The sequence below is a fragment of the Xenopus laevis genome, chromosome 4L (assembly GCF_017654675.1).
Source record: "Xenopus laevis strain J_2021 chromosome 4L, Xenopus_laevis_v10.1, whole genome shotgun sequence".
Classification (NCBI taxonomy): Eukaryota; Metazoa; Chordata; class Amphibia; order Anura; family Pipidae; genus Xenopus; species Xenopus laevis.
Genome location: NC_054377.1, coordinates 1,903,099 through 1,913,642, shown reverse-complemented (window position 1 = coordinate 1,913,642; position 10,544 = coordinate 1,903,099). Strand labels below are relative to the sequence as shown.

General features: G+C 40.4%; 1 protein-coding gene across 1 annotated transcript; it reads right to left on the bottom strand.

Annotated features, from left to right (window-relative positions):
- Positions 1-1,600: 1,600 nt before the first annotated feature.
- Positions 1,601-7,774, bottom strand: psma1.L (proteasome subunit alpha 1 L homeolog). The gene is given in 10 exon segments (NM_001096533.1): positions 1,601-1,866; positions 3,005-3,109; positions 3,458-3,537; positions 3,829-3,958; positions 4,347-4,417; positions 4,915-5,003; positions 5,097-5,200; positions 5,469-5,570; positions 6,271-6,315; positions 7,730-7,774. Coding segments are annotated over 10 exon segments (786 nt in total). The 5' UTR covers positions 7,733-7,774; the 3' UTR covers positions 1,601-1,809.
- Between the last annotated feature and the right edge of the window lie 2,770 nt (positions 7,775-10,544).

Below are 10,544 nucleotides of genomic sequence, written 5' to 3'. Positions count from 1 at the left end.
TATGGCGTTTCCCTTCTATGAAAGGGCCGGTTCACCTTTAAATTAACTCTTAGTATGTTCCACAATCTTAGCAACTTTTCAATTGGTCTTCATTCTTTAATTTTTTTATAGTTTTAGAATTATTTCCATTTTTCTTCGGACTCTTTCCAATGGGGGTCATCTATTAAACAAATGCTCTGTAAGGTACAAATTTAATGTTATTGTTACTTTTTATTACTCACAGGCCTTTCCTATTCATATCCCAGTCTCTTATTCAAATCACTGCGTGGTTGCTAGGGGAATTTGGACCCTAGCAACCAGACTGCTGAAATTACAAACTGCTGAATAAAAAGCTAAATAAGTCAAAAACCATAAAAAATAAAAAACAATTGCAAATTATTTCAGGATATCCCTCTATCTATACATCATACTGACAGTTAGGGGGTTATTTATCAAAGTCCGAATTTATCTCAATATTTCCTACGACAAACTCTGATCAAATCCGCTCACGTTTTCAACGCTTATTTATTAATACATTTTCCCTAAAATCAGATTTTCAAAATTTTTTCGGATTTTTCCATCAAATTTTCACGATTTTACCAGTATTGCACGAAACCCAGCGCACATCAATTGCGACTTCTCCCATTGACTTATATGGAACCTCGACAGGTCTGAGATGCTGCATTTTCAGATTCAGACTTTTCCATCCTTGGGGTTTAATAAATTCCGAAAAAAGTCCAATTTTATAAAAAAAAAAAAAATAATTGATCTTTGAATTCGGAGTTTAGTAAATAACCCCCTTAATTTAAAGGTAAATAAACCCTTTAAAAACATTGACATTTTTCAGGTTTAAGTCAGGTAGTAACTCCAATAAAAAAAGTTGTGACTGAACTACAAGTCCCAGAAACTCACACTCAGCTTCATTACTTTCTCCATCATGTTGGGCCTCAGGGCAGAGGCTCTTGGTTACCGCCGTCCTATGACTGTAAGGACAGGTCTAGGACTCTTATTAAAGGGGACCTGTCACCCAGACATAAAAAACTTTTCAAATTGAAACCCAAATTTTTTTTTAATTAAAACATCCATATCAATTATAAAGTTATTAAATATCTCAGCTGTCAATCATTTATTGGGCACCACCTCTATCCCGTAGGCCTTAGGCCCAGAGAGGGAGCAGGGAGTGACTTTAACTTTCCATTCTGCACTTCTACATATTACTCCCCTCCTCGCATCTCATTTTGTCATGATGCATGGGCATCAACAAATAATAAATACGATTTCGAGATCATACAAAACTTGCCTTAATAAGGGGTCATTTATCAACACTATGCAAGTTTGCCCATGGGCAGTAACCCATGGCAACCAATCATTCATTGTCCTACTTGCAGCTGCCTTCAAAAATCTGATCACCGATTGGTTGCTAGAGGTAACTGCCCGTGGGCAAATATGCCCGGTCTTGATAAATGAGCCCCAGTGTGTACAAATGGCTGCTGCCTCCTTGATTGTGAATTCTCAGACTGAAGGGAATAAAATTTATATAATTTCTATGGTGTAAGTAAAGTTTATTTTGCTTGACTAATGAATACGGATTTATTTGTAGAATGAAACCGCTGAAACAAACTGAAGAGGAAAAAAAAAAATCCTTTATTTTTTTAGTGGCTTTTACAACCGTAGACACAATATCATACAAAATATAAGGCAATGCCTGAAACTGTTTTTTTTTTTTCTTCAGAAGAGCATTATGTACGTAGGACTAGATCTGCAAGTGAAGATATGTTTCATCAGATCCTCAGGGGCAGGGTCAGGGCGTGGCCTTCATAAGCTTGGAATTTAGTGCTCCATAGGCTCCTCCTGCTTTTCTACTGGTTCCTCAGCAGCAGGTGCAGTCTGCAAATAGGAATGTTGGGAAGTTATCCTCGTTAAATGAATTATACTGTGACGCCCCTATCTCTGCTCTCCTCTCACAGCCAAAAAACACACATTTGGGTTAAAATATCTACAGAAATAAAATTATTATTACACATACAACCAATCTTTCCTGTAGTTATAAGGTTGAATGTGCAGGCGTATCTGTGCTACAGGACTGGGTATTCCCAAATACATGATATCCGCAAGGCTCTATCCCCATGTCTGTCCTGTGGGGACGGGAGCAGCAGAACATACATAAGGGCTCTTACACATGAGCGTTCTGACCTGCGCTCCCCTGCGTTCCGTTTTTTTGGCGTTCAGCCGCAGGGGAGCGCAGGAATAGACGCAAGTCATTATTTGAAATGGGGCTGTACTCACTCAGGCGCGTGTAGGCGCCGAACACAGGTTCAGACGCAACATGCTGCATTTTTCCTGCGTTCGGCGCCTACACGCGCCTGAGTGAGTACAGCCCCATTTCAAATAATGACTTGCGTCTATTCCTGCGCTCCCCTGCGGCTGAACGCCGAAAAACAGAACGCAGGGGAGCGCAGGTCAGAACGCTCATGTGTAAGAGCCCTAAGAGAGAAGTCATTTACAAAAGAGCTCTAGCCACTAGAGGGAGCTGCCGAGATGTAAAACTAGTTGCCCTGATGGTTTTGCCCCATCAGTTACACCACGGAGTTTCTACATTGTTCCATTTATAATGCAGCATTTACATAAATCCTATTCCGAGTTAGGGTCAGGCAGATTCGGGGAGATTAGTTGCCTTGCGACAAATCTCCTCTTCTTCGGGAGCGACTAATCTCCCCGAACTGCTTCCCACCAGGCTAAAATGTAAATCGACTCACGAGAAAACTTCGAGCTAATTCGGAAAACGAAGCTCTCCGACTGCCACCCTGCTGGTGATTAACATTGTAGCTGGCGGGATGGCAGTTAGGGGAGATTAGTCGCCCGGAGACTAAACTCCCCGAATCTGCCTGTGTGCCCTGACCCTAACTGTCATTTACACAACTCATTGGGCTGACAGTTACAAAACACCCATGACAGATCCATTGTATCAGAGATTATAGAGAGGCCTCTGATCGTTAATCCTGACAACTGGTGGGGGGGTACTGACCTTCCTCTGGGGTCTTTCTTCCAAGCCCTCTAGAAACGAGGCAACATCATCATCATCGTAGATGGTAAACTCCATGTCTTTCCCGACGATGCCGATAGAAACATTCTGAGGAACAAAAAGAGATAAATCACATTTCCCGGCAGCCTTTTAGTTACGGTTATGAAATAATATCCATTCAGTTGCAGCTTCGGCCGAATCCTTCGCGAACGATTTGCCCGAATACCTAACCGAATCCAAATACGAATTTGCATATGCAAATTAGGGGCAGGAATGGGAATTTTTTTTTACTTTGTTTTGTGGCAAAAAGTCCCTTCCCACCCCTAATTTGCGGATTCGTTTCGGCCAAATCCTGCTGAAAAAAGACAGAATCCTGGCCAAATCCCGAACCGAATCCTGGATTTGGTGCATCCCTAATTTAAATATCTATTTAAAGGTGCGACGGGGAGAGATTACCTTAGTAGTGAGATCCTGCTCTGCAGGGAGGGTTTCTCTCAGGCCACGGAGTCCATGTTTCACCAGCTCACTCAGATTACCTGTATGGGGAAACAAAAGCACAAATCTGCCAATCACCATTTAGGCTCACAGTGAAATTTAAAGGGTAACTTAAAATATTAGCCACACCCTCAAACCCACTACATCAGCCTGAAGTAACTTGTGTATCTACATTAACAACTTCAATAGTTTTCCTTTCTATCCTGCCTCTCCCCACTCTGGAATATAAAGGGTTTATACAAGAGGCTGTTTGGATTTAGTGGTACCCCCATTTATAGCCACTCAGTAAATAAGCATTCACCCCCAAATGTTTCCCTAACTGGCTCACTTACAGTCCAGAAACTCGGACATGTGTCGCTCCAGGTAAGTGCGCGCTGACTGAGACCTCGCTCCGATGGACATCGCTTTACAGTCAAAGTAGTTGGCGGAGGGGCAAGTCTGGAAAATGTGGGGTCCCATGTCCTGTACACACAAGAGATATTGGGTTATAATGCGATTATTGTACATTGTACCAAAAATTGTACGTAATCTGTGCAAACTCACACTTTATACACAACAGTAGATTAGATGTTAATTACTTTAAAACACTACATTTTTTGGTGTTACTGTTCCTTTTATATACGAACGTCTTTTCCAAGTACACAACATACAAGGCATTTTCTCACTGCCAATGGCTTCTGCCGTATCCTCCTTCACAGAAGCTCTTACATCTGATTTGATTATTTTCACTGCTTGTATTTAAAGCGATTAGGAGTCAGAACATTTTTGACTGCAGATACCCAAAATTGCTTCCGACTCCACAGCTCTGGGTAAAAGCAAGAACATTTCTAAAGGGGAAATAAGCCCTTACATCATATCCAGCGATGAGCAGCCCCACGCCGTACGGTCTCCGTCCGTAACGCTGAGTTGGAATTTGGGTTTCTAGGGTTACAGTTAAAAGAAAACGTTCACTAAAAATAAGACAAAGTTACAAAAATAATGTTTGCCCCTTTTCTGGGGTTAAAAGTAGGGATCCAGGATTCGATTTTGGATTCGGCCTTTTTCAGCAGGACTCAGATTCGGCCAAATACTTCTGCCTAGCTGAACCGAAACCTAATTTGCATATGCAAATTAGGGGTGTTGAGGGAAATCGCATGACTCTTTGTCACCAAACAAGGAAGTAAAAAAAATGCCCCCCTTATTTGCATATGCAAATTAGGATTCGGTTTGGTATTCAGCCAAATCTTTCGCAAAGGATTCGGGGGTTCAGCCGAATCCAAAATAGTGGATTCCTATGTAAAAGCCACAATTCTGTGTTCAGGTCTGGCGGCGCCAGTCGGGTACAGAGACCCCTAGAAAGCTGATCTAGAAAAGTCTGGGATCTAGAACAATGCTGTATCTTGAGACAACACCGAGACTCCCGGGAAATGAAAGGATACTGCTTCCAATCTGGGAGACCAGTCGAGAAACTGGAAGGGGGCGATCGAAGACGAAGCGAGAGTCCAGACACTCCTGCCGCATGAAGTTGCTGCAAAATAATAGAGAGTCAGCGGTGCGCAACAGTTGTTTAACTATACGTGGGTATCTATGGGCGGCAGCAACGGGACAGCACTTTACTCACCACAGCAGGCGGGCATCAGCCGTGAGACCGGCAATGGAAATACCAACGTGATTGTCCACATTGAGAATTTTCTTCTGATGAGCTGCCAGTTCTGACTGTGCCCTCTGTACAGAAACAACAGGAGGGTCCAAAAAGGAATTAGGGAGTTGTAAGAGATGTACCACTTATTAGACCAATACAAGTGATGCTTTAGAGCCTGTCTCTTTAATAAGAGGGATGGGAATTTATAACGTTGCCGTAACTGATGGAGGCAGCAGTAAAGTGCAGCTATAGACAAGCACAGGAGGAGGAATGAGAAGGGCTGAGCTGCACCCACTGATGCTGCAAATTGAAGGGACCTACCGCAACCTACAGGAGATGCCATCGACTTACCTTTAAAGCTACAAGCACGGCGTGAGTTTTGGACTTGAGTCCGACGGTGGCAGAGCCCTGCTTCACGGCCTCCATTGCATACTCAATCTGATGAATACGGCCCTGGGGGGAAAGAAATGCTCAGCACCAACTCTCAGTAACTTCTCTGCGCAGATTCAAGGGGTGCTTCACCTTTAGTATGTTATAGAATTGCCAATTCTAAGCAACTTTTCCACTGGTTTTCATTTTTTATTTTTAATAGTTCTGAAATTATTTGCTTTCTTCACTGACCCCATCTAAAAAACAAATGCTCTGTAAGGCTACAAATGTATTGTTACTTTTTATTACTCATCTTCCTATTCAGGCCTCAATTCATATTCCAGTCTTTTATTTAAAGCAGTGCATGGTTGCTAGGGGGATTTGGACCCTAGCAATCAGATGGCTGAATTGCAAACTGCTGAATAAAAAGCTAAATAAGTCAAAAAACCCAAATAATAAAAAATTAAAACCAATAGCAAATTGTCTCAGTCTGATATAGAGAGTGATATTCTAACAGTTAATTTAAAGGTGAACAACCTCTTTAAGGGAGAGCAATAGTTTCATTCTAAACATGTGACTCCTATTTGAGGAACACAGACCCGCCCCTGCAGAACCCAACAGAAAAGCGAGTGAGGGACACTCACACCTTACAACCAATCTGTAAACTTACTATCAATATGAGGATAGCATTCTCCAGCAATGGGAGCTACCATACTGCCCAGACCCAATTAAACGCCAACTAAACAGTGATTCTTCTGACAGTAACATTCCTATTCATTATTACCTGAGGGCTCCACACGGTAACATCGTTGTCATACTGATTGCGGAACTAGGAGAGAAAAGACAACATTGTTACAACCCAGTTAGCCCAACACAACTGTCTTCTGCTACATTGTTTCAGGAGTCAGAGGCAGCATTGAAGAGTATATAACCAGACAGTAATCAGTTACACAGAACTATAAACCCAGTGAGAATGAGGAATGAATGGATATTGGGAAGTTGTATCAGGAGTCAGAAGCAGCAGTGCAGAGAAAGGGACAGACACAATGACAGTTACACAGAACTATAAACCCAGTGAGAATGAGGAATGAATGGATATTGGGAAGTTGTATCAGGAGTCAGAAGCAGCAGTGCAGAGAAAGGGACAGACACAATGACAGTTACACAGAACTATAAACCCAGTGAGAATGAGGAATGAATGGATATTGGGAAGTTGTATCAGGAGTCAGAAGCAGCAGTGCAGAGAAAGGGACAGACACAATGACAGTTACACAGAACTATAAACCCAGTGAGAATGAGGAATGAATGGATATTGGGAAGTTGTATCAGGAGTCAGAACCAGCAGTGCAGAGAAAGGGACAGACACAATGACAGTTACACAGAACTATAAACCCAGTGAGAATGAGGAATGAATGGATATTGGGAAGTTGTATCAGGAGTCAGAAGCAGCAGTGCAGAGAAGAGAAAGGGACAGACACAATGACAGTTACACAGAACTATAAACCCAGTGAGAATGAGGAATGAATGGATATTGGGAAGTTGTATCAGGAGTCAGAAGCAGCAGTGCAGAGAAAGGGACAGACACAATGACAGTTACACAGAACTATAAACCCAGTGAGAATGAGGAATGAATGGATATTGGGAAGTTGTATCAGGAGTCAGAAGCAGCAGTGCAGAGAAGAGGAGCAGAATTTGTTTGGGAAACACTTGTAGGGGGTAAATTGCTGTTAAAGGGAACTATGAGGATATAAATTGTTGGATGTTGAGTCACAAGTGAAAGTGAAAGAATGAGGGGAGAGGAATTAGAAGTAAATATTAATGATTTTCTATCTGTGGGGGAAGTGGTTGTCAGTCTCAGGTGCAGGTGAGACATATAATACATAGAATATAATATAATATATAATAACTGTACATAGAATAAGAGAATATAGAATTGCAGCTCGTGTCTCATTGGTGCAGAGGGAACACAAAAGGGAAAATGAATGTGGGGGGCACAATGATACAGTTGGGGGGCCAGAGAGGGAAAGGTTAAAGGTGAGTCAGGAGGGGGTGCTGGGAGTTGTAGTCCCCCAATGACAGGAGGAGCCGAGACAGAACTAGAGACACAAGAGACACAAGTGCAGCTGCTGCAGAAGCTCTTGGAGGCGCCACACGTCACTTCCGCGTTAACTCGGGGCCCAACTGAGCTAATTCGGTGCAGCGGGTAAAGCAGTGGCTTCAGTCACAGACACAGGGATACTCACCATACTGCCACTAACTGCTGAATAATGCTGCCGGCTCCACGATCCGCTACTCCGGTCTGACTCAGAAACAAGGGGACGCGCCGGAAACAAGAGCAAGTACTTCGCTCGGGGATTGGTTTGTCTGGTCTGGCTACATCAGCAAATGAGAAGGGGCGGGGCCAGAGAGAAAAAGCGAAGGCTGACTATTCTATGTGCCGGCCGCTACCGTCACGTGACTAAGTGCTGATTCACTCAACTTTATTAACATCAGACATGATGAACAGGAGCTGCATGTTATTCTCTAGTACTGCGTTAGTGTTGGTGGGAAAGATAAAGGAAGAGAAGAAGGACTGTCATTTCCTTCCTACTGTCCCTCTGATTATATTGCACTGAAACGAGGGACACTTCCTCCTACTTCTAGACTGGCTAATTCTCACCAACTTTTCAATTGGTCTTTGTTATTTACTCTTCATACTTTTTAAATTATTTCCCTTCTTCTTCTTTCGACTCTTTCCACCGGGGGTCACTGACCCCATCTAATGTCTTGTTATTGCTACTTTTTATCACTCATCTTTCTATTCAGGCCTCTCCTATTCATATTCCAGTCTCTTATTCAAATCAGTGCGTGGTTGCTACGGGAATTTGGACCCTAGCAACCAGACGGCTGAAATTACAAACTGGAGAGCTGCTGAATAAAAAGCTAAATAAGTAAAAAACCAGAAATAATAAAACATGTATTTATTAGGAGAGGCTCATGGTGTAAGCTAAAGCTGGCCATAGATGTACAGATTTTCAACAGATCCAATCCACATCGTGAGACCAAGATCTTCTGAGAACCATCGTACGAACGTTCGAACTGTCCATCAACTAAAACGACCAATTTACCAGGAAAACAAAGGGGAGCTGCCTGCTTGGCCCTGCAAACATCCATAGATTGTACTGGGACCGACAAAGATTTTTTAACCTGGCCGATCAATTTCCTGGCAGATGTCGGACGAAAAATCGTAAGATGTACGATCGTTTGAATCCCACTAACCGCACGATAATTTGACGAATCGGTCGGGCTGCGCTGAAATCGGTCGTTTCGCAAAGAAGAATCGTCGCGTCGAGTAGTGGGTACAGGTCACAGGTATCAGGAGATTAAGCAAAATACACAAGTGTCACCAAGAAACTGTTACAATGTCTGAAGTCTAACCCAGGAGTAGTGGTTGCAGGTCTCTGGCTCCCTGTCCAGCTGGAGAATGTGGGGTGTAACCTAGGAGTAGTGACTGTGTGGCTGGAGTACAAACCTCCCAACATTTGGAAAATAGAAAGTGGGACAAAAAAATTTGTTGCACATAGCATGGTGTAATTTTGTGACCACACCCATTTTATGGCCACACCCCCTAAGTACCTCATACTGGCTATGGAAAGTTTCAACACATTTCTGGCAGTTTTAGGGTCAGGTTTTATGTGTTGTTAAAGGTTTGCTAATGAATATGAATTGCTCTTTAAACTGCAAGTCTCCGTTCTCCCAAGAGACCTGCTTATCTTAAATTGTTACAATTGTTTATTTGCTTATCTTAAATTGTTACAATTGCTTCCTTGCTTATCTTAAATTGCTACAATTGTTTAACTGCTTATTTTACATTGTTATAATTGTTTCTTTGTTTACCTTAAATAGGTACAATTGTTTCTTTGCTTATTTTAAATTGTTGCAATTGTTTCTTTGCTTATCTTAAATTGTTACAGTTTTTTCTTTTCTGAAATTGTTACAGTTGTTTCCTTCCTTGTCTTAAATTCTTACAATTGTTTCTTTGATTGTCTTAAATTATTACAATTGTTTCTTTGCTTATCTTAAATTGTTACAATTATTTCTTTGCTTATCTTAAATTGTTACAATTGTTTCTTTGCTTATCTTAAATTGTTACAATTGTTTCTTTGCTTATCTTAAATTGTTACAATTGTTTCTTTGCTTATCTTATATTGCTACAATTTTTCTTTACTTATCTTATATTGTTACAATTGTTTATTTGCTTATCTTAAATTGTTACAATTGTTTCTTTACTTATCTTATATTGGTACAATTGTTTCTTTGCTTATCTTAAATTGTTACAAGTTATTTATTTTCTTAAATTGTTACAGTTGTTTCCTTCCTTGTCTTAAATTCTTACAATTGTTTCTTTGATTTTCTTAAATTGTTACAATTGTTTATTTGCTTATCTTAAATTGTTACAATTATTTCTTTGCTTATCTTAAATTGTTACAATTGTTTCTTTGCTTATCTTAAATTGCTACAATTGTTTATTTGCTTATCTTGCATTGTTACAATTGTTTCTTTGCTTCTCTTAAATTGTTTCAATTATTTTTTGCTTATCTTAAATTGTTACAATTGTTTCTTTACTTATCTTATATTGGTACAATTGTTTCTTTGCTTATCTTAAATTGTTACAAGTTATTTATTTTCTTAAATTGTTACAGTTGTTTCCTTCCTTGTCTTAAATTCTTACAATTGTTTCTTTGATTTTCTTAAATTGTTACAATTGTTTATTTGCTTATCTTAAATTGTTACAATTATTTCTTTGCTTATCTTAAATTGTTACAATTGTTTCTTTGCTTATCTTAAATTGCTACAATTGTTTATTTGCTTATCTTGCATTGTTACAATTGTTTCTTTGCTTCTCTTAAATTGTTTCAATTATTTTTTGCTTATCTTAAATTGTTACAATTGTTTCTTTGCTTATCTTAAATTGTTACAATTATTTCTTTGCTTATCTTAAACTGTTACAAATGTATCTAAGTGCAGCTGCCAATGTATCCTGGGTTATCTGCTAAAAGCCTCTTATTTAATTAATTT